Source organism: Anoplolepis gracilipes, chromosome 4, assembly GCF_047496725.1.
Source record: "Anoplolepis gracilipes chromosome 4, ASM4749672v1, whole genome shotgun sequence".
NCBI classification, from domain to species: domain Eukaryota; kingdom Metazoa; phylum Arthropoda; class Insecta; order Hymenoptera; family Formicidae; genus Anoplolepis; species Anoplolepis gracilipes.
Window position 1 is genome coordinate 6,346,836 of NC_132973.1, and position 25,496 is coordinate 6,372,331.

Consider the following 25,496-nt stretch of genomic DNA (forward strand, 5'->3'; position numbering starts at 1 on the left):
ATGCTATTTGTTAACCGTGCCCGTAAAACGTGGCTAGAGTTCAGAGATATCTCGCCCGCGGCACGTGATCCTGAACAGCGATAGGAAGAAAGAAGAAGATCAGAAACGAGAGATGGAGAAAGAAAGAGAAAGGAGAGAGAAAGAGGGAGTTTTGTATATTGTGACAGATTGGACAGGTAGAGGGCGACTAATTGACTCGTTCTGATTTTTCTCCACGTGTACACGCAAGTTTAATGCGACCGGCCTATTGATGACTCTTCGTTTAATCTCGCTCCGTTCTGCGTATAAAGGGCGCTCGTTCATCACCTGGAAATTATGATAGGAGTCGGGTTGAATGAAGACATTACGCATACGATAGCTCAAGGATTCGTCCTGTTTGTATCTGACTGCTCTCCATATAATCCTTTTATATCGTCATTCAGGAAAGATCTGTAGATATAACGTTACGGATTTAATCCGTCATGCGTGATAATGTTGACTTTGTGTTGAAAACAATACGTATAATAAAAAGTAATCCTTGCGATATTAAAACTATATTCAATTGCGCGTTGATAATATCAAATAATATTTAATAATAATTTGATGATAATATTTATAAATTGTAATAATAATATTTCCTTCAAGTACAAACAATTAAATTATCCAACAAAAATTTGTTTAGCTAAAACTTTTTTTAGATTAACTTAATATACTTAAATGATGATTTAATTTTAGTCTATATAATAACTGTAGAGAAAGATTTCGTTGAATATATTGTAAATAGATGATTCGAAAAATGATCTGTGTCCCAGACGGGCAACTAAATACCGGATAAACAAGGAACAAAATAAAAAAGAATAGAAAGTAGGATAAAACCTTGTGCAAGGAAAAAAAAAACGCGACCTTGTCCTCAGGCTACAGGATGAGGGATGACGATCGTGCACGATGCGCCTAGAGACAGGAATGGTAGACAACGGATGCGAACAAGAGACGAGGAGGGAGTGCTTTATTTGCATTTTAATTTGCATATTAAAACATGCTTCCACGATCGGTCGACCCAGGTTCGCGAAATACGATACCTCGCGCTCCGTGTCCGTCGCATTAGCCGCAGTAAAGCCGAGTTATACACAACCGCAAAAGCAACCCGACGGCCCTGAGACCGTTCACGCATGCCGATCTTGAAATATGCACCCGTGGACCAGAGATTGCCGGATCTCGATAGCGCCCTATGCGTTGTCCCGATCGATCTACGCTGCGTCCGACACGGTATTTGCTCAGGATACGATAACGATAGTAATAATTATGATAATAATAGCGTTTTTGAGATGTAAAACGGTTGCTCTCGCTATCGCTCTTCTTAATCCATCTTGTATCACGCTAACCCACTTTGCACACTGTGTACTTCGTCATACGTTTTGCATGATACCAATTTTCTCCGATAATCAATAATGCAGTATTAATTCGATTTTTTAAACCTTGTCTTGCGTAATTACTTTAACAACAAAATGCAAGTCATTATATTTAGTACGATTTTAATTCTGATTTCATATTTTAAATTGAAACATCTATATTATACGCATGTAAAATGGTTTAGCAAGAATAATAGAAATATTTTTTAAAACAAAAGCTTTCAGTTCCCATAATATTTCTCGTCGTAACAGCATAATCTCTTTAGACAGCCTCAGACTGAACCGTGAACTTACCTGACGATAAAAATCGCCGTCGCATTTTCCTGGCATTGTCGATCTTCGCGGCGAGAATGATGCATGCAACGGTCACGTGAGCTATGCGAATGGGCCGACGTGTTGCACGACGTGACCGTCGAAGAGAACACCTCTCTGCTTCCCCATAGCTCCCCGTTATTATCGTTGTTTCGAGCCGTTAATATTAATGGACGTAAATGCGTGTTGCCGCGCTCGAAAGAGAAATAAAGAGGGACAAGAAGACAGCGGAGGTGGACGCGGGGGATGAGTCGAGGCTGCGACGAGAGAGGTATGCCAGAGGGGGCCATTGGACTTGTGTGTCCGAACCTCTCTCTCTTCGCTATAATTGAATAGACGCAGCTGTGCGTACTGCATGCTCGTAAAAACATTAATGACCAATAGCCGGCGCGATCGTTTTGCGTTATTATTGCTTCGTGAGCGGTGTATTTAATCGCGAATTTCTGCGTTTGCGATCGTGGGTGAGCCGGACGAGATGAATAATGACGAACATACACCGATCGGCGAGAAAGTGGATATCTCCATATTTATCACTCGTTAAGTGGAATACTTAATGATGATAAGACAAGCATGACAAAAGAATTTCTACTTGTTTTTCTTGAATAACAATAAAATAGTATTATGATACATAAAATAATTATAGTTTCCATTTGCATATTTTCATCTTTTCATTTCTCTCAAAATATGAATAATTTATAGCTTTTATAGTCGAATAATATTGTATATTGTAATGTATCAATGAATATTTTTCTCTATTGGATATATTCAAATTTGTGTTAATAATTTGATAGAATATTAAATTATAATAGTTGTAATATATAATAGCTTTAGAATATATAAAATTTGAATCATCAACAGTTTTATTAAAAGTATTACAATATGTTATTAAGAAAGTGTCATGATATTAATTTCATTATATATTTAAAAAATCACTTACCTGCAAATTTCCGCTGCAAGCGTCAAGATAATTTTATTCTAACGTCAACAAGGAAGTTAACAGAGAAGACATTTTTCGACGACATATTTTGTTGTAGAAACGCTCTCTCTTTATTCGCTAACGACTTCATTTGAATATACACAAAACCTGCAAATATACATCATTATCGCGCGCACGCGATTTGGAGGAAGGGAATGGAAAGAAGGGGCGCTGAAGACGTCGAATTAGACAAGATTACACCCATTAGGATCCTCTGGGAATCTTCAGCAAGCGAGTCCTGCTTTCCTCGCGTTCTCCCGCGGGTATTTCCCATTAGGCGCCCATCGTTCCCTCGATTTTTACGCCCTTTCTTCATCATCCTCGTTCGTACGATGCCGCGACCGACTGGCAGCTCCAAGCGCTTCGTCATGCGAGAGAAAGAGAGAAAGAGAGAAAGAGAGAAAGAGAGAGGGAAAAAATAGGCGAGGGAGCAAAAGAGAAAGGTACAGGAGATCTGCCGGTTTCCTCGAAGCGTTTCGAACGCAATACCTGCTATGTTACTGGCAAGGTTTGTAATCACGCGTTTAACAGCCAATCGCGCAACGTCACGCAATCGGACGCGAGAGCGCGCAAAACTTCGGGGTCATCGTACATCGAAAAGGAAGCCAAATGCAGCGAAGCGTGACAAGCTAATGAATTAATCGTCACAAAATATCACCCCCGGATCGAGGGAACGAGCGCGGCTCGGCTCGGTTCAACTCAGCGACTAGACCGTTATCGTCGACTATTTCGTTCCGAGCCTCAACGATCGCGATGATGACCTAGACCTTCGAAGGACGCCGGTAATTTCCTCTTCCTAAAAGCCACCGACCGGCTCGTTTACATTCTACCGTCGACTTCTTCGTGCCACGTCGGTTGCGTGCTCCGCGATACACACTGGCTTCCAACGTGTTCGGGAAGTTTAGATCGACGTTCAACGATCCGTTTCACGTTCCCCTCGTACGTGATCATATAAAGCGTCATCATCCGCCTTAGAGAATTCCACTCGTCGCGTCGTGTTCTTACGTTGTAGACAAAATATAAAGCATTGAATTCAAGATCGTGTAAAAAGATAACAAGGATCACTGTTGATGACAAATTAAATTCGTGACTTAAACTGCAGTGATTTTGAGGTTTCAAAATGTTAGTACGAATTTTACATAGAAAGGAGAGAAGTTTTTTCCGAATTTTCTAAATTGAAAAATTTGATTGAATATCAAAGTTTATTCGATCTATTGTTGACAAAACAAATACGCGTTTGTTGAATCAAATTATCGACAATAATTTTCAATGATCAAGGAATTATTTTTTGAAGCGCGTTTTTCTGATATTTTAATGTCACCCAGCGACCGAGGTAATCGCGAGGTAAACCCACTACTATTAACTCTGGCGAAACGACAGATTCTTTAATGACGGAAGCCACGAAGAAACGTGGCTGCGTGCTAGACCCGACTGGCGTGCTCCGCTACATCCGCTGCAGCAACGTGTACCGGGGCCCGTAATTACGGCATCATTTTCCTCGGTTCCAACAGCCTTGTAAATCATTCCGCGCGGTATCCTATGGTAGACGCTCGTATCGGCTACTCCTCGACACCCGGATCCTCCCGCGACGAAAGAAACTGCTAGCGGAGCAATTTCCTTGGCGACCAGCTGAGCCGTTAATCTCGATTCTCATCTTTCGCTGACGCGATCGATATATCGCTTCCGACTCCTGGTGTTTTCTGTCCAATCCGGAAAACATGCCGCTTCGTTTCCCTCTTTAATAGTAAAACGGCCGAGAATCAGAGGGAATGCTTAGAAAAATAATTTCCAACTTTGCGTATAATAATAAAATAAGGACAATCTATAAGACACTTGGTTTTTATACTTTTTTATCACTAAAAAAATATTTGTAAAAATTTACTAGCTCGACCGTTCTAATATTAGAGATTTTCAAATAATCTTCACAAGACAAACGTTCGCCAATATCATTCACGATTATAAACGTTGGTCGATATTCGCAGCTTGACTCAAGAATTTCGACTCTTTACACGTCACGTCATTCGTTCCGGTTAACCATAAAGTCAATTACCGCGATTCGTGAACAATTCGAATGTTGATTCTACCCTCGACGGAAGAAGACGCGCACTCAGCACACAGTGTTGTAAATGCCCTCTTCATCGTCGCCGGTGCTCGTCGACAAGTCGGACACCTCGGAATGAGACAGCGCAAGTTTCACGTAACCCCGATCTCGCTCTCTGGTGCCGTTTCTTCCCGTGGGAGGCAGTTTCTCCTCCTCCTCCTGCGACGAGTGTCGCAACGGATTGCTGCCGCTGCCCAGCTCGCAAATTTCGGCGTAGATCTCTTCCGGTTTTGGCGGCGGCGTGGGAGGTAACGGCGTCAAGCTGTCTCTAACCTTGGAATAGGGCGGATCCATGTCCGTGCTACTGGTCAGTACCTCGAGGACGCTGGTCGAGATGGAACGTTGCACCTGTTGCCTGGACGACGCCTGCGCTGCCTGCATCAGATTCGTTTCCGACTCGAGACTGGCGTACCTCTCGGGCGATCGCATACCGATCTCCGGTCGTACGGCGAACGTGAAGGACGCCGACTTCTTGGCCGGGTTCCTGCTTCTGCTACCCTGCGCTATCCTCGAGATCTTGTCGAGGAAGCTATTGTTGTTGCCGATACTGCGACTGTTGCTCCGATCACGGATCGTCGTCTTCTTGATGTGCTCCAGACCCTCCTTCAGACTTTGCAGTATCGGTTTCGCTTCGGGCTTCGCTTTGATCTCCTTCAAATGCAACTCTTTCAGCTGACTGTTGTTGGACACTGGTTTCGGAGGAGCGACTCGCGGCTCGGTTGCCCGCTGATCTAAGGCTCTTCTATAAAGCGGTATCAAAGTGGCCTCATCTCATGTCATCTTATTTCTTATACATAATATATATAAGCTATTTGACAGTACGATTAATAAAAAAGAAAATTTCTTGATCGTATTAAGAAATGAATCAACAAAATTCTTGTTACGCTGAATTTATAACTAAAATTTAAACTGAATTAATTCTTCATCAAACATAAACTTTAACAAATATTCAAAAAAGGATCTTCTCTTAATTAATTTCAAAATACATTTTATACACAATATTAATTTTATTTAATTAATTTTAACTTTTAGATTCTTGTGTTAGTAGTGTGTGTCTTAAATAATTAATATATCACGCAACGCAAATCATGCTTTTCCATACAATTGCGACTTTTACCTGCAAGCCGAGAGTAATCGCTGCATTTTCGGCGACGCGAGCAGTCTCGCCTCGGAAGGGCATCCCAATCGTGCCCTTTTCACCCGTGGCGCGGTTGGACCGGTAGCGACGAGTTCCAGGAGCTCTGGCACCGTGGAATTAGGTAAAGGTCTTTCGGGCATCAACGGCACCGCGCAGCCGAGAACTATGGGCCCTCTATTCGCGTTCTCCAACTGCATCAGACCGCTGTAATCTCGGGGCAGCGGTATAGGTAGAGGTCCAGCAACCAGACGTACCTGAAGATCATTCACGCGAGTTCTTGATCAAGAGAAAGTTTAAGTTTTCCTTCGTAAAATATGATAATAAAACGCGTAATGCAATATATTATTGAACAGAAATATGACAGAAGTCGGTAAAAATATAATTTAAGAAAGGAAATATTAGACGTAAGGAAGAAAAATCAAGTGCGCGTGTACATAATGAAACATTTTATGTATGTTTTTTATCGTACAAAATTAATTTATACACTGAAAGTTTCTTACTTTCATTATCATTATATAAAATGGTAACAATTTTCCGTCAGTGTTACGAGAAAGAAACGGCCGATGAAATAGATAAGAATGATTGCGTTATACGACGTTGATTTTAAAACGCAATAAAATTTACCCTCAAGGGAAGATCCCTCCTGGCGAGTTGGTGAACCCTATAGAGTACGGCGTCGCTGCCGGTGTCCAGGCTACCGCTTTGACAGATCGCGTAGAACTCGCCTCTGGCCGAGAGCGGCGCGAACAGCTCGTGCCCATGAGAGTCCAAGCACTGTGCGTACTGATCTCTCTCCGATGATCTCGAGGATTTGCCTTCCGGGATCACTCCAGACACGCTGCTGGCGACCGGGGCCCGACGTGTGTCTTGAAAGACGGCGGTCAGCCGCAGGATTTCGCCGGCGCGCACCGTCGTCTTCGTGTAGTGAGCTCGCAAGTTTCCATTCTCTACGCGAAAGAAATCGACCAAAAATTAATGTATCACTTTCGAAAATATAAAAAACTCAATTAAGATTTAACTGATTTCACTATCTCTTTTTCAAAAACTGTGAAGAGAGAAATAAACAGAGATTCAAGCTTGGATTAACTTTAATGGTGTTTACGTGCATGTATGTACAAAAACAATTTATAGAGGCAATTAATCGGTGTGCGTCTAAAACGTCATCAAATTAATTACAAAGAGAATGGTTATATTTAATTAGCTATCTTATATTTAATTGGCGCTGGCAAAAAATGTTTTGCCGTTGTGAAAGGTGGGACACTGGAGTTTATTAACGCTCGTATAGTTGTTAATTAGCTCATTATTTTATCCATATATTTGCATAGGCAATACTGTACATAATGTCATGCAACACGCTAGATCAGATGTGAGAATGCTGAGAACTAGCTCGTAGAGTGTGTTTCAATTGTATACTAAAATATCAAAATCACCTGAGAGAAACAGACAGAAATTTATTTGACAAGTAAATAATAAAAAGATAAAGTATCACCAGTTGTACTCTATTTTGAACCGTTAATATAATAAACTAACATGATATTTTCATAGAGTTTGAATAAGTCACAATATGTGTGCATATAAACAGAAATTTTCTCCTTTACATAGCATTATCCAACATATCCTGTCAGAAGAATCTTCATGAGTTTCTGATATAATTATAATATATATATATATATATATATATATATATATATATATATATATATATATATATATATATATAGCTTAATCAATCGATCGATACACTATATACTTTAATATTCAAGAAACATATTGACGGATTTCCGTATTAAATCAACGATGCATGCTTCAATCGCGTACCGTTGCATTTCAAGTTAGCGAGCATGAAAGACAGGGTGTCGAGTAATTAACACGTCAATAAACGTGTTGGATAACGGACGCGGAGACACATTCGTGGAGGCATCGCGAGAAGACTCAAACGGAACGGAATGAAGGAATTCTCCGTTTTCCACTGCGATCATAATTGTTACGGTGGTGCATATAATGATATAATGCTCGCGCCGCGAGCTGCGTACACGCATTTGCAGCCGTTTATGCACGCGCGTCGCAAGAGACGGCTTTCACTGAGCCGCATACCTATTACGTTACGCGCCTGTCGCGCGTAAAGCTCGCTTTACGTTTAAATGCACAAACATGGCGACCGACAGTGTGAACGTACGCCACGAGAACCGCACATTACGGACACATTGACATTCGTGTCACGGCCAGTCGCTGCACTCTGAAGAAAATCCGAGCCGCGAGGCGAGATATGTACGCGCGCCTATGCATAGAATTATATAGGGCGTTAAACCCTATATATAAACTCCGCTCTGCCCATAAAAGAAATATCAAAATTAATCACAAGAATTTTACATAATCACAAAAATATGCATCTTTTATTATTCATTTGTTCGCATATACAATCGACGTCTTTATGTGCAGTCAAAATTTTTTTATTCGCGGAGGATAGGTTCCGCGAATAAGAGATTTCTTTTAAAAATCAAGTTTCTTTCTCCCTCTCTTTTCATTGAGAATTAATTTTCATAAAGAATTGACAAAGATAATAAAATAGAATTGAAATTTTCACCGCAAATAAAGCATTTTTTTTTTATCGCGAATAAAAAGAGTGGTTATAAATTTTTATTCTGTGACTACCGAAATTACCGATTTTCGATATAACCACGAATAAGAAACTTTGTATATCAGCGTTTTTTTTTTTTTTCTCCAAATATCATTTTCCCAAAGAATGGGCAGATTTCATTTTAGAAAATAATTTCGACTATATTAAACAAGAGCGCGCTAGTATGGTGCGAATCTCGGTTTATAGCTCGTAACGGGCCGTATTTTCACAGGCAGATCGTAGCGGATGATAATTGTAATCGTGACAGTTGGCCCATGGAAAATGCGGACTTGGGTTGGCCGGAATAATAAACTCGACGGGTACCAGATGTGACGCGAGATATGTAGATAATGTCTATCCGCTTAACACTCGCCAGAAAGAGAGCGCGCGCGCGAAAAGAAAATAATCCAAGTATTGTTAAAGTCAAATCGTCAGTTGAAAAAAATACCTAGGTCACGTTATCAAAGTTTGATTAACAATTTACATCATTCAATGAGTATTATAATTGCATATAAACTGCTCATAACTTTACATAATATAAAAGGAAATTTGGAATTATATATAAATTAGTTTAATCAAAAGACACACAGTCTATATTGATACATATTAGTATATAATTTATAAGTAAAATAATTTACCCATTTTAGAATGCGTTAATGTGTAAGCTCTCAATGGTTTTGCGAGCAAAAACGCTGGCACTCCAGCTCGCACTAAGGCGCCGACTCTTCTGTACACTCTGGCATTTCCGGTACCGCTGTTATTGGAGACCACTGCGAACCAGCCTGCAACATAAAAAAGATTACACATGAAACATAATAAAAAATTATATAGTTAAAAACAGAGTCGCAAAAATAATAAAAATAAAACTACGTAATAATAATGAAAATGCATAAATATAAACATATTTATAAATAAATTGGTATCTTATTCCTTTTCATATATTTCTGCTATAAATATGATACTCTTTTCATTTAGGAAAGATTAAGAGTTTCTCTAGAAAAGAGATGTCGTGAAACACGCGACATTTCATTGACGCGGGATTTACGGGATTTCGCTTTCTCGTGTCTCTTTACGAGACACGAGAGTCGACGTTAACACGTGTGTCAGTCGTGTGCAACGTCATTCCGCGCCTAGTTTCATCTAGCGCGTTCGTTAGCGCTGCACGGCTTCATTCTCCACGCGGAACGTGACAAACGTTACCGTTGCTGCACACGCGTTACGCCGTGGAAACTCGTTTCACTTTGAGGCGCGCGCTTTCGCATAGCGGGGAGAAAAACCGGCCGACTAGTGGTCGCGCCGACTAGTTTCATAAACCTACCTACGTTCGCGAACACGCCGTTAAAATCACCGCGGCCAACAACTAATAATCCTTTACGAAATCACAATGTCAATTTGACCTACTTTGTTAATGCGAGCGACCGGCGATCCACGTCTCGAAACCGACATCGACATTTATAACGCGCCTAATGAGATCCTAAGATCCTAGGATCCAGTTTCATAAAGGCAATTTAAATCTATCTACGCGTTGTACAACGCGTAGATACATAACTGATGGAATTATGGCTCTATACATCGAGCTTAACTATAATTTTCATTAAACTCGCAACCGTTATACGCGGCTAAGACTATCGTTGCGATTTCTTTTCCTTAATTCTTGATAGCGCACACTTTAGATATGTTATTAAATTAATATATTTGTACGAATTATTAATTATATTAATATATTTATATGAATATAATTATATTAATATATTTAATTTATACAGTCTCGCATAAATCAATAAATTTATTACGTTTTTCTAAATATTTGTTTCTGTCGAGAAACCTTCATCATATTTAGAGGTCATTGATCAATTGTATCGTATTGATCAATTTTGTATTTTAAAAAGTAATTTTATGCAATCATAATATTAATATATAATGTTAATATACATAATATTAATCCTTACTCCGTACTGATGGGTCATTTTTGTCTGTGATTTTTCTAACAACGTCAATTTCTCGAAAACAAATAATCATAAAATAATATATTTAAGTAAATTATTTTTCAAATTTATTATTTTAGTCTTTATTTAGAATGTTCAAAGAAGATATATACATTTTTTCAGATTTTTTAAAACACTTTTACATATTAATACACTTATCGAAAATATACTGACCCACCTGTACACTTAGAAGGTGCCAAAAATAACAATACGGAGTAAGGATTAAGATATTAATATATATTATTATATAATTGATATAAATAATTATTAATATTTAATACTTTATTTCTCCAGCTTCCAAGATGGGACTTGGTTGGTGCTTACAAATTGTGTTATCCTCTCCATCCACACAAATTCATACATTTTTACATTCATTCCTATATATAATTTATATCCTATCTAAATATAATAACTATTAATAATAATATTAATAATAATAATTGATATATTATAATTGATTGAATAATTATAAGTAATCAGTTTTATATACATATATTGAAAAATAATTTTATGTAATTGTAATATTATTTAATCATGCAAGAGATCTCGACAGAAAGGTTCGAATCTGCGAGACTCTTCAACGACGATCCAAGGGTCGTGTTGTCACGCGAGCTTCGATTAAATCAGTAATCCATCGATTTGCGGCGCGACGTAAGAGCAATCGCGCGGAAATTTATAGCCGAATATAAACGTACACTCACTTTCGTATGTGTGTATGGCACGGTATTTACAATACGAGCATATAAATCGTCGTACCGTTTCGCAAGCGATTTATATACATCACGTTTTCACCATTTTGAATTGATTTACAATGAGCCTGTTGTGTTGTACGAATCCCCGCAATCGTTACGTCCTTTCCGCGAATGGATATCACGAATGTTTTATCGACACATCCGAACGTTTACAGCCAATTTCGAATTTATCCTTAATCGGCCTTCACGATCCTCGATAGTCGGATTAAACTGTAATGTCCCTTCTCAGAGAACAGAGATAAATGCGAGACGCGAGGTGACGGCGCGTAATAAATTCACTCAGAATACACCTAATTAGAATACACCTTCCCGTTTTTACTCCGCATTTTTTGCACGTTCCCAGGACAAATTTGGGAAACATTAAGAGCGATTATAATCGCGTATATCGTCGCGATAAAATCATCCAGCATTCTTTCCATCATCACTAAGATATGATGTAGATTTATCTTACTTTATCTTTTCATCGATAATAATTATTTTTACGTAAAAACAAAATTTCACAAGGATATGAAATATTATGAAGGAAGCACGCGAGATAAATTGCAATTAATTGAACGTGACCAGTTCTAAATGAAGAGAAAGTATCTCAAGCTATATTAACGAGATTTGTCCAATAGCTTGTTAGCACAGAGATATTTCTATTACGGTTCTATTATAGTGTGAATTATTATAAAATTATTCTGTCGGTCGATTGTACCTAGCTAGTAGCTGTCAGATACTTTACGTAACCACGATGCATGCACTTGTCATTAAACTCGATTTATGCGTTTTTGCCTTTTTATTGCGAAGCTATAAAGATTAAGTAAACGCATACAAAGGAATGCGGGTTTTGCGTTTTTCATTGACTTCCGTAAGGCTTGCGAGATATATAAATTAATCGGAGAACTTTCTCGCACATATCGCCTACGTCTATGAAGAAATCAATTCCGATTCTATCCATTACTTTTATCTTGCCGATTCATTCATCAGTAAGTTCGTGCTCGCCTTGGCTGAGATCGATCTCGCCCTCGATCTCGCTTGTTACACATCCAGACTTCCCTTGAATCGCCTACTATCAGATGTCAGGTACAAAATAGTAATTCCGATAGTAATTCGCGTTCGGCTTAATCGATTTACAGCCGAAACTCAATTGATACTTTCGTAATGTTTTTTTTCTTTCCACTTCCCTTTGAATGAATCAAGTTTTTTTCTTTCCATCTTACTTTTCTTTCTTTATTCTATATCTAATTCTAATCGTTTCAATTATAGTATCATAAAACTGCATTTTATACTGTTAAATGTTTCTTATACTTCTGAGAAATTAATTAATATATTTAATATTAAAATTTTATTATATATATGAAGCATACATATAGGAAGAGTGGAAATCTGTGGCATTCGAGATAAGAAGACACGAAAAAAACTATCGTCCGTGGTTAGACAGTTATTTACGAGATACCGTACGAATGGCCAACCTCGGAAGCTTCATGGTTCGGTACAAACCGTTACTCAAACACGTCGCGGTATCATACACGTCTGGCTGTTGAATCGACGATCAAGGTTCCCTTGGATGTAATCTTGATAAAAGCTTAATCTCTTTTGCGGTCTAAAATAATTTTTTCTGCGACGGATCAATATCAAAATTTTTATTCCAACGGTATAATATTGCGTTAGCTTAACGTAACAACCAATCACTGTCTGAGCTAAAAAAGACAAGAAATGACATAAGAAAAAACCGATCACATGCCTATATGTAACATAAATGGCCAATAAAAAAGTTAAACGGCTTTGGCCATAAACGAGACATTGACATTGACAATATTCGACAAGATTATATAATTAATTAGGCATGCAAAATTTTTAAATGCGTCCCATTAGCTGTTTAAATATTCATGACTTTTATACTTAGCGGATTTAAAATTTAACTTGTAAAAGATGATGAGATATTTATCAGTCGATCAATCTTTTCATCAGTGCGTGACGCCATCATCTAATCTGAATATTATGTAAGTGCGTAGTCACACGTCTAAGATTAAGTCTCGAAAAGCAAAAGGCGGAACATATTCAATACTCATTAAATCGGTTACGGGTCCATTGCCAAATACGTGCCGAACCAGATTATTCAGATCGCTCTCATTATACCGGAGGTCAGGGCGAAACCAAAGTAAGAGTGAATTCCATCGATGACTTTCACGTTGCGTAATCGCTGCCCTCCGGTCTCGTATGCATATACACGTGTACTGATCCGCGCTTGTATATATTCTCTCGTGTGTAATGAACGTCAGAAGTGAATCTATATAGAAATTAATGAAACTTAATATTATATAGAATGCACTACTGTTTTCTTTTATAAAAATGCGAGAGAAGAGAAGAAAATGGAAGAATATTTTTATAAATTGTATCAGTTTGTCGCACATACATGTACACACATATAGGAATTTAACTTTTTAAAGTTGACTAAATATGATTAATATTGAATGATGGTGAGGTGATATAATTTCTTATAACACAATTCACTTAGATTTGATTCTACTAGAGAGTATAAAAGGTATATCAGTTCGAATAAGAGACGGGTTCCTACAAAGGTTCTACGATATGATCGGCATCGTGATGGGCGAGCTCGAATCGACGCGGAATATTGTCGTGTAATTAACATTTTCGTTCGCTTCGATCGTTTCCCGACGTTACGGTTGTTAGTTTGTGCTTTCTTAAGCGGTAAGTAATAATCATTCCGCGTGTGCTTCTTGATTTACAACTCTCGACGAATAATTTGTTTAGACCCGCCGGGATTCTGAGTTATTTAGCTACCGCGCTACTCGGTGCATGAAATTATCCGTCTACGTCTACAGATTCTTGTTCACGCTGTCGTGTTCGAACTGCCGATGTTAAGCCAGCCACTATGTTGGTAAACTGGAGCAGATCTCTGATTAAGTAATGATAGGTCGTTGCGACCGTTATTCATTCTTTACCTCGACAATTCTGTTTAAGATTGTAGTCCTGCTACCAAGCATCCCGAGAACGAATTTTATTTTACAATATGCGAGACAGTAATTTCACTTAATTTTTTGTCTCAGTAAAGAAATTTATAATAAAAATATCTGTTGTATAACATTATTGTTGATGTATCTAAAATATAAACATACATAATAGTTTTTTATTAAATATATATATATATATATATATATAAAATCTATTTTTTGAAATAAATAATTATTTTATAAACTATTTTTAATAAAAACTTGATGTTTATGACATTATGTATATAAATATAATATTAATTAAAAAAAGAATATGTGTGTAATATTTATAAAATAGGGACGTGTAAATATATAATATACATATTACACACGTATTCTTTTTCAATTAAATTTTACTGATTCACAATAATTACTGGCTCTAATTTTTTGAATAATTCGTAGAAAATCCAGATTTTATTTTGCATTATTAAAAAAAGAGAGATTAGTAGAGATTAATTTCCATTAATTTTGCACTTATTTAATTTTTTAAAGATTTTATAGAACGTTGGACAGATGAATGCGTTATTATATTCTTTGACTGCGCTTGTGTACGGATTGATTTTCCGCCACGTACATACACAAGATTCTTGCGATACTGGCTGGCATGAAACTTCGCTCTCGACGGCGGGCACGCGGACGGGCCCCCGATCTATATTCCACCACGACTGACACCTTCAATTTACCGCGTTCCTGGCCGCGAGTGACGTGCAAAACGGCGGATAGAAGGGAGAAACGGGGGGCGGGCCCCTGCGTTTTTTCACCGCAGACCGCTCGCTCGCGCGGCCGATCTTCCACGGACATGATGAGGTATAAATGGTACGTGTCAACGTGCCAACACGAAGAGACGCGGCCAATCCCTGACCACTGTTCAACGTACAATTGCGTAAGGCAGGCCCCATTTTCTTGCTCGTGCGTTCGGTCGTGCGTGAGGAGATTCATGCCTTTATGCTATCGCCAATTTCGCATGCAAATGTCCGGTCGTCCGCCCGCGTAGCACGAGGATCACAATAAATAACGATCAACAGGCAAATTACCGCCTTGCGCAATTTTTTTTTGCCTCAACATGAATAGTCTTTCTCGCCTTCTCTCTCTTGCTTCTTTCCTTAAAGCTTTCTGATCTGCATCATTGATTTTTTTTCTTCGAACTTTATGCGCATGTATATGACTCGTTATCTGCATGTCTCTGTATCATATTTTCCAAGAGAGAGAAAGAGAGAAAGAGAGAGAATTAATGTGTATATACGTGTTACATTAATTCATTAAAACATTTAGATGATATAGTCGAGATATGTATGTATGTACATTACACAAATAGAAATTTTATTAATAAAAAATCTTTAAATATTTAAAAAAAGGTTTTTTATTTTACAAGAGAAGTTGAATGTTATGTAAAAGCAGAATGTTGTGAAAACTTATCACACACACAGAAAAAAAGAATATTCTTATTTTGACAATATCTTTAATTTCAAAATGTAAATTCTTGAAATGAGATTTAAAGAAAAATTTGCTTGGATGAAAACATTTTATATAGTTCAACGAAAAAAAAAATATATTCTTGTTATTTAAGAATAATTTTCTTGAACGGAGAGGAACAAATGTTGGATAGAAAATAACACATGTTCAAATCAAAGATTATAATTTTTTAGAGTCAAAATAATTATTTTATTCTTGAAATGATAATTGTAGTATTGAAATAAGATTATAATATTATTGAAATTTAAGATTTTTAAATTCTTCTAACAAGATTATAAATTGTTGCGTACATATGAAACAATGAACGCGTTCATATGAGTGTATAAGTTTTGATTTGACACTTACTTTTTTTGTGCATAACATATTGAGGGTTTCATAATATAGGAACATAAGCTCGAAATTGCAACTTTACAAGAATAAGAGGAAACGGTTTAAAATTAGCATTTGATACATAGAAATAAAGTCTGAATATTTTTGTATTTATTTTCATAATTATTAGGCCAATTAGTACACAGCTCTGTTATATAAGATAGCAAGGCCTGCAGAACTTTTTATATCTTAATATCTCATTTTTCAAAAAATTGGGGATACGTTCCTGTTTTATGAAAACCTCGATATATGAAACACATATATAACAAGTTTTTTATCTCAAAATGTTTAATTTTTTATATTTAATAACAATCCAATTTGCTTTCCTCTGAATATACAATTATATACACATACGTATAATGTAGTAAACAGGATTGTTCTCACGCTGCATTATGCGGATCGCGAATTCTTGTGCGCAGTTCCTCGTAAAATATCTTCTGTATCTTTGCTTTCACTTTCATTTTCCTCACCAATGGCATTTTGTTCAGCTGATGATGAAGCGACATAAGAAAGTGATACTTCTCGTCCAGGTACACCTTGAGAAATACACCTCTGCTTTATCGCTGTTTGCTTTATCATTCTTTTTTCATTCATATCGAATCGCATCCGAATAAAGGATGTAGTCGTTGACAGTTTATCGGCAAACGTTCACACGTGATTGTTATCAGGATCGAGCAAATAAGTGTCCAATTACGGAGAAAAATTTCGCGAATTTGCGACTTTTCCGTACTGGACACAGTCACGATTGAAAGTGTTGATGATCGATAATTGGTTCGATTTTCTCCTTTTGTACGCCTTTCACAAAAGTTGTATCCTGCAAAATACGAGATGTCTCGAATCGATGGTAAACGGCGTGCTTCATTGACGGGTAATCACTTTCAATCGTTATCGACGAATTTTCAATTACATCTTGTACGACATTTGCACTCTTTGCAACATCATGCTGAATTTCTGCGGAGTCATTACTTTTCGCTTTCAGCTTTCCCTCAATACAGAAATTTCTCCTATTTCTTTCAACTTTTATATAAAACGTATTTCTCCTCTTCTCCCGGAAAACATTTTCGTATATAGCATAACTCGCTTTCGCAAGAAGTTTGCAATGATCTCACCGATTTTCCAGTTCTTCTTTAATTCTACGAAATGCAAATCAAGAACATCCATACTTTTATCTTCATTCAACTCGTCTTTAAAACTCTATTTAAATACATATAAACTTTAAACTTGTTTTGTCCTTCGACTGATCCATTGTCGTCCAATAATTGTCAGTATTCTCTTTTCTGAGTTTTGTACTAATGTATGTCACTTCATTCGAGTGACATCGAGTTGAAATCTGCTTGTCGATCTCTGATATACTCGAAAGTGTTCTCGGATTGACAGAATGATACAGAAGCGATCGCACTACTGTCTCGACTTTCTTCCTGCGAATGCAATGACGGAATACACATGGTGCTTTTCTTCTTGATGAGCGACAACGTATCCATGTATGTGTCCAACTATGATGATCTTTTTTTTTTAAGTCGTTTGTCTCTGTCAATCGCGATTGATTTCGTACGGCCACCCATCGTGGGCAAAGATTGAACACGTCTAGAAAACAATCTCGGCATCTTTTTATCGCCGGTTCGTCAAATCAATTTCCGGTATCTCTCGATTGCGTAAACACGAAATCAGACAACGAATTTTGAAGTGTTCGCACGACTTCCTTCTTATAAATATACATCTTGCAATTACGCTTGCAAAATTTCTTACTTTTCATATGCAGCTACTTGATCGATTATATTTACTTAAAATCACAACAAAAAAAGATTATATTAATATTTTCTATATTATCAGGTTTAAAATTATTCAATAATAATTGCTATAGTGTTTGAATGTCAAATTGTATCCATCAAAAATTTTAATTCAACGTGTTTGGGGTGATTAAACTTTTTAAATATAATTTCTTCTTAAAAATCGAAAGAACAAATTATGATTATTTCTTTGCGATGGAAAATATTTACGTTTGTGATATATGACATGGATGACACATAAAAATGACAGCAAAGAGGTTATTGATTAATAACTTCATGCAGACTTCCCTAATTAAATTTTAACATTTTTAACTTTAAAGTAATTAAAAGTAAGTAAATCTTGTCTGTATGAATTATATAACTTCTTTATAAACTCTTATGGATTTATTATGATAATTTTAATACACAATGTTTTAACACAGGTTTTTATCTTTTTTTTTTATTACCTCAATATGTAAATTTCTATTGATGCCATACAGATGTGTTTCACGGATAATACTTTCCTTACCGAGTTCTTCTCAAGGTAGTATACATATAATTCATGTGCTACTGTGAATCTGATAGAAGGAAGAGCTTCCGTGAAACACTTTCCAGCAAGTTCTATACCGGTGAATACAGGAATTCAAACGGTATTGTATAAGAGCGCTTCCTTCTTTCTTAAATCATAAATCAAATAATTCTTTGTCACAAAAACTATTTAAATTTTAATGGAATTATTTATTTCTAAGCTATTGCTCCAGAATTATTTAAAGGAGTAAATTAAAATAGAAAATTAAATTTTTATCAAAACTGAATTGCAGCATAATATTTTTATTTATTATTTGAATTTTATGTGCGATATATTATTTTTATTTACATATGTAATAAATATAAAATACGCTTTACGAATAAACAGAATATCGTAAGAAATTTGCAAATAAATTAAACATTTAATTATTCATTGAACATATTGTATCATATCAAAGTAATATATATATATATATATATATATATATATATATATATATATATATATATACACTTATATATATTTTCCTTTCGGGATCGAACTGTAGACGTATCACGATGCGCGATGACACGACGCACGCACACGCGATTGCATAATAGGGCACGCATGTAGCGTAATTATATTCGCGTGCGTACATGCAGTGCGGCTTCCTAGTTAACCTATCAACCTTAGTAGATTGTACGCAAGCAAAACATGACAGTGCGAAAGCAGAAAGCAGAGGTAGAAAGCAAGGAAAAAGAAGAGAAAAGTTCTATGTCTCTCTTTCAGGAACACGACGAGCCGGCTTGTACTGTCATTCGTATGCAGATGCATTGTTGAATTATCACATGTCACGATATCATGTTACGATACTATTAAAAACTCTCTAACAAGAAAGAGAATCTAAAAGATTTCACATTTTGTAGTCTGATTTGCATCACATTTCATTTTTTCTTATGTGCACTTTTCGAAGAGGCCATTATTGCTGGGAGCTTTTACACAAACACATAAAAAATGTCATTTCAGTGTCGACATTTACTTGTATACATACGTAAATGAAAAATTTTTATTGAGAAAAAGATCTAATGCAAATGTGTATGACGTATATTATTATAATATCAATTCTAAAGATTATTTTAATTTTTTGTCGACTTAAATTCATTTAAGTGTTGCATTAATTGATATCGTAATTAAACTCTATAATGAAATTAATTATAATATAAAATTACAATTTAAGGAAGCGTCGAGCGTTTATTGCCTATTCCTATAGCTTTTAGATTTTTATCACAAATTAATAATCGGCATCACAAAAAAAAGGAAGCAATAAATTTCAATATTTTTTTCAAGAGAATTTTAATATACTTGAACATCAATTTAACATGCCATTTAAGAGTAGATATTTATCTTTCGCTTTAGTGTACGATATTATCTCGGTAGAAATATTGATTTGCATACACAGAAAAAAAGAATATTCTCTTATTTTGACAATATCTTTAGTTTCAAAATGTAAATCTTGAAATGAGATTTAAAGAAAATTTGCTTGGATGAAGACATTTTATATAGTTCAACCAAGAAAAAATATATTCTTGTTATTATAAGAATAATTTTCTTGAACGGAGAGGAAAAAATGTTGGATAGAAAGTAACACATGTTTAAATCAAAGATTATAATTTTTTTAGAGTTAAAATAATTATTTTATTCTTGAAATGACAATTGTAACATTGAAAGAGATTATAATATTGGTTGAAATTTAAGATTTTTAAATTCTTCTAACAAGATTATAAATTGTTGCGTATATATGAAACAATGAACGCGTTTACATGAAGTATATAAGTTTTGATTTGACACTTACTTTTTTTCTGTGTAATGAAAGAATGTATATTAGTTTTAATCTAAATCGCTACATTTTTATTTTCTATCAACTCTGAGCTTATTTTTCGTAAAATTCAACTTTGAACGAACAGCGGTCGTCTGATCGTTTCGGCCAATTACGACGCACTTTTCATGCAGTATTTTCGAGTAATTTGCGGCGGGGGGGAGGGGGGGGGGGAAGAAGACGCCAGTCGTGCAGGGACACCACTACGAGCAAGACACGGGTATTCCGTAGAGCGTGCGTTGTCCTTTTGCCTTCGATCCGTCGATCAATCATCCGTATTTGATCGCGAGTGTACAGCGTGAGGTACGTGTGGCGATATCGTTTTTATTTCCGCGATCAAACTGCAAGCTTCGCGTGGATACGAAAGGGTAGAGAGCACCGGACATACGTATGCAAAGTTGCCCGTGTCCTGCACCAAACTGTCCGCGGCCCTGCGAAAAAATTCACGTCTTTCCGATTGCGTACCGGCGTACATCGTCTTTCTGTCCTCTGTTAAATTTCGTTCTGAGAAAGGCTAGAATTCGAATTTTCGATCGCCCGGTGAGCGGACACATCGTTTCGGAGCAGTAATTTCGGTAAATACGCAGGACGCGAGACGGGGAGGGGGAGGGGGAGGGGAAGGAGGAACGCCAGTTTGCAGAGCATAGCCGCGGGCGCGACACAGTTATGTTTATTCCGTAAAGCGTCAAGCTCTTGCGTCATCATCCTTTGCCCTCGATTGTGCGATGGGTGATCGGTATTCGTTCGCGAGTGTGTAACGCGAAGTATATATGATACCTTTTCGTCTCCGTTTGCCCGATCAAATCGCGAGTTTCGCATGAATACGGAATGGTGAAAATATCTCCGGGGTGGCGTAAAAACGTGAAAGACGTGGGTCGTGTGAAAAGTGCGCATCTTTTATCGTCTTCGATCGCATATCGACGAGCGTTTATCATTGCAGTGTAACGACTATAGTGACGATATACGAGATCGTACTTGTGCAGTACGAGTATGTAACAACGTGTAATATTATTACGTTATTTTCGCCAGCGACGAATTTCGACCGACGATATATCGAAGTGCTTTTATCTTTATGAAAACATACATAATTATATAATTATTTATGTGAACCATTAAATTCATTCGATGCGTCTGTACGAGCGGAATTGTCAAATTGCGTGAAGATACTTGCGTGTTTTTATCGTAAATGCGATGCTACGAACGAATGTAATGTTTTCAATTGCCATGATTATTTTTCGACGCCAAGTCATTTTCATGGAAGATACTTTTCGTGATATCGCTTTCCTGGAATCGTCGCGACTCGAGTGTAACAAATGTGCCGTCGTGTTCTATCGTCACGAGTACAGATAAAAATCACTTGTTGAAGTGCTTTAGATGCAAAAGACCTGGATGCACATGTATATATATAACGATACGAAAACATTATTGTACAGTTCTGAATTCGTATGAGACGTGAAAATAGAAAAAGTGTTGTGTCGCGAGTGCTTATTATCGACGCATTACGGATACATTATGGATTCGTGAAGTCATTCTGGATATATTTGGATATCTTCTCAGCCATGATTTTCTGCCGTGAAAGAGGGGAACGTTCAGTCGACAATGTTGATAACAAATGCAGGTGTATGGTAAGTCATATATAAATTTTAACAATTTTAAGGGCGCACCAAGATTATGCCAGTACCGTTTTTACATTGAAAGTAATGAATTTTAAAAAATAAATAGAACTACAATAAATAAATCTCTAAGTATTTGTGTAAATTAACAAAGAGATAATATGAAATTTATAATGTAAATTTTTATTTATTTAACTTTAACTTTAACTTTTTCACATATTATAATACTATATATATTCTAAGTATGTTGTTATATTATGAAATTTAAATTTTATATTAAAAGACAAATCGAGTATTTATGTAAATTAACAAAGAAATAATAATGTAAGAAATTGATTATTTTTATTGTATAATTTATATAATTTTAACTCTTTCACATATATATTATAATATAATATAATTATATAATAAATATTCTATATATTTTGAATATGTAATTATTATTATTCTTATAAGTTATTAAAGTCGCTAGTATTTGATTATAAACAACGGGTTAATTAAAAACGACCTGACTAGCCAAAATTATTCAATTTATTTACACGACGTTTCGACCATATGGTTGTGGTCCTTTTCAAGTGTAACTATAAAGAAAATAAATAAATAACGGATCAAACATTGATATATAGATACAATTTTTACCAGATTTTAGCCAAACAATACAACATAAAGGCGTCATAAAACCAGTCTACTCACACGTAAATTAAGAAAGAGATGAAAAAATCCAATGGGGCATGTTTAAAGGTAGAACATAATGATGGAATAATTAAATATGTCACTTAGTTAAAAACAATGGTTATAAATTTTGAGATGAACACAAACAAGGAGACACGTCATGTCAGCATGAGTTTTTTGCTACTAACTTTAGCCTTGCTCAATTTATTCATGTTGTGGAATTGATTTTAGATTCGACAAGTTTTAGTTTTAATGGACAGTTTTACGAGCAAATTTTCGGAAGCCCCATGGGCTCTCCTTTATCTCCGATATTAGCGGACATTGTTATGGATGATTTAGAGCCTCATTGTCTAAATTTGTTAAGTTTTAAAGTCCCAATTTACTATAGATATGTGGACGACATATTTGCAATAATTCCACGCACAAGCATTGATGAGATGTTGGATACCTTTAATAATTTTCACCCTCGTTTAAAATTTACGTTTGAGATTGAACAGAATAAGTCCATTAGCTTCTTAAATACTACTGTTTTACGTGCTGACAATGGACTCATAACTAATTGGTACAGGAAACCCACTTGGTCGGGAAGATATATCAACTTTTATTCGAATCACCCCATGAAATATAAAATTAATACGATTTATAGTCTTGTTGATCATGCATTGTTGCTCTCTGATACTAGGTTCCATAATGAGAATTTGTGTATCGTTTATAAAACTTTGCGTAATAATTGTTTCCCTGACAACCTTATTGGACGACACATCAAAAAGAGGGTCAATTTTTTAAAAAATCGCAACAATTTGGAATTTGAACCCCGGGTGAAGGAATTACAAAGAGGCAGACCTTATGTTTCAATTCCTTATGTTAATGAATTTAGCTTTTGTTTACGTCGTATTGTTTGTGACGCTGGTTTGAACGTCGTTATGACTATAACTAATAAACTTAATACATTGATTAAGCGTGGTAAAGACAGATTACATACTGACTTTAGAACTGATGTGGTTTATAAATTACAGTGTAAGGATTGCGATGCGCTTTACATTGGCCAAACAAAGCGACATATACGCACACGTATTAGAGAACATCTTAACAATATAAAATTACATCCTACCAATCAATCAGTCGTTAGCAAACACAGAGTTGAATTTGGGCATGATTTTGAGTGGGATGATCCGGTTATTTTACACAATGAAAAATTTATTAAGAAAAGAGAAATAGCTGAAATGTTTTTTATTAAGAAATTTAACTCCACCATTAATCTACAAAGAGATACTGAAAATTTAAATAATATTTATGACAAAATTATAAAGGTCGTTTGAACTGTTTTTCTTTTTAAATATTCACAGTTTTGTCAAAAAACTCATGCTGACATGACGTGTCTCCTTGTTTGTGTTCATCTCAAAATTTATAACCATTGTTTTTAACTAAGTGACATATTTAATTATTCCATCATTATGTTCTACCTTTAAACATGCCCCATTGGATTTTTTCATCTCTTTCTTAATTTACGTGTGAGTAGACTGGTTTTATGACGCCTTTATGTTGTATTGTTTGGCTAAAATCTGGTAAAAATTGTATCTATATATCAATGTTTGATCCGTTATTTATTTATTTTCTTTATAGTTACACTTGAAAAGGACCACAACCATATGGTCGAAACGTCGTGTAAATAAATTGAATAATTTTGGCTAGTCAGGTCGTTTTTAATTAACCCGTTGTTTATTATTATTCTATTTATTGTAAATTTTATTTATTGTATATTTAAAAAATTCTATCAGGAGATTAAAATTTTATATTATAAATTTCAAGTTATATTTCGAAACTGCGACGTAATGCGAATACATTTTCGGTCGAATTTTCCAAAACATTATCCAATTATTTATTATTTTATTATCATTACCGATTTTTATCAACACATTTAAATAGGCAGACTTGTTTAAAATTTAAACTCTTTTATATACGATAATATCGCGTTAATAAATTATAACTTCTCATAACATCTGACGGATTATACATATATGATTCTTTGTATTTTTTCATGTAATTAAAATTTGAATGGATAGAATCGTTGACAAAAATATAAGAAAAAAAAAGCGAGAGGCAAAGAGAGAGCAAGAGAATGCTAAAGAAATATTATACCAATTCTATTAATATCTGATTATTATATCAAAATTTCTAATTAGCCATCAAAAATTATAAGAAAAATATTAATTAGATATATTAATAATATATTAACAACAAATATACTCTTGGGATAATTACATAAAGTTAATAAATTTTTTTTTAATTAATTTACTTAGGCGATTTTTTTAGAACTCTTTAGAAAAAAATCTTTTGCGAATATCAGAAGAGAACATTGATTTGATTGATTAGATTGAAACTGTTGATATAATGCATCAATCAATGATGGTTAGTGTTATAAGACAGGACTACAATTCGCGGTTTCAGCGTATACTTCGCGTTTCTATTCAACGAATAAACCTTCAACAAAATAACTGGCGTTCGATCATCGCTCCTGACCTTCGTAATCCGACACGTTCGAGACACCTGGCTCTTCAAGAACGTATAGTAGTAATTTGCGTTTGAATCGACTCAATCATTTGTCAATCGCGATGCTGTGCTAGTCGACGCATAGGGTGTCTTGCATCTTTTCAGATAAATTCGTCTCCATCGGTTTAAGAACTTTTGCAAGCTTTTAAATTTTTGATATTACAATTAATTTAAAGTACATATTTGTAATTACTTGTAAAATTTAATTTATTATAGAATATTAATTTTCCACGTGAATCTTCTGATTTTTTAATAATTAGAAACAATTTAAATAAAGACGGATTTTTAAGATTTGAACAACACACATATTACAAAATTATTACGGAAGTAGTATAAAATTTTTTGCTTTAGCTCCTATTATCGATCAAGTATAAATGCTGAATATCGATACTTTTTTATTGAAC

At 35.5% G+C, this 25,496-nt stretch overlaps 1 protein-coding gene across 7 annotated transcripts in view; it reads right to left on the minus strand.

Moving 5' to 3' along the window:
- Window positions 1-2,700: 2,700 nt before the first annotated feature.
- The window catches only part of LOC140664592 (uncharacterized), a 44,537-nt gene continuing 21,741 nt past the window's right edge, over window positions 2,701-25,496 (minus strand). For all 7 annotated transcript variants that reach the window (XM_072889821.1, XM_072889818.1, XM_072889817.1 and 4 more), the window contains 4 exons: window positions 9,171-9,314; window positions 6,540-6,862; window positions 5,895-6,169; window positions 2,701-5,519 (listed from right to left, as the gene is read on the minus strand). In XM_072889821.1, coding sequence (XP_072745922.1) covers window positions 4,784-5,519; window positions 5,895-6,169; window positions 6,540-6,862; window positions 9,171-9,314 — 1,478 coding nt within the window. In that variant the 3' untranslated portion in view covers window positions 2,701-4,783. The remainder of the gene's footprint in view (window positions 5,520-5,894; window positions 6,170-6,539; window positions 6,863-9,170; window positions 9,315-25,496) is intronic.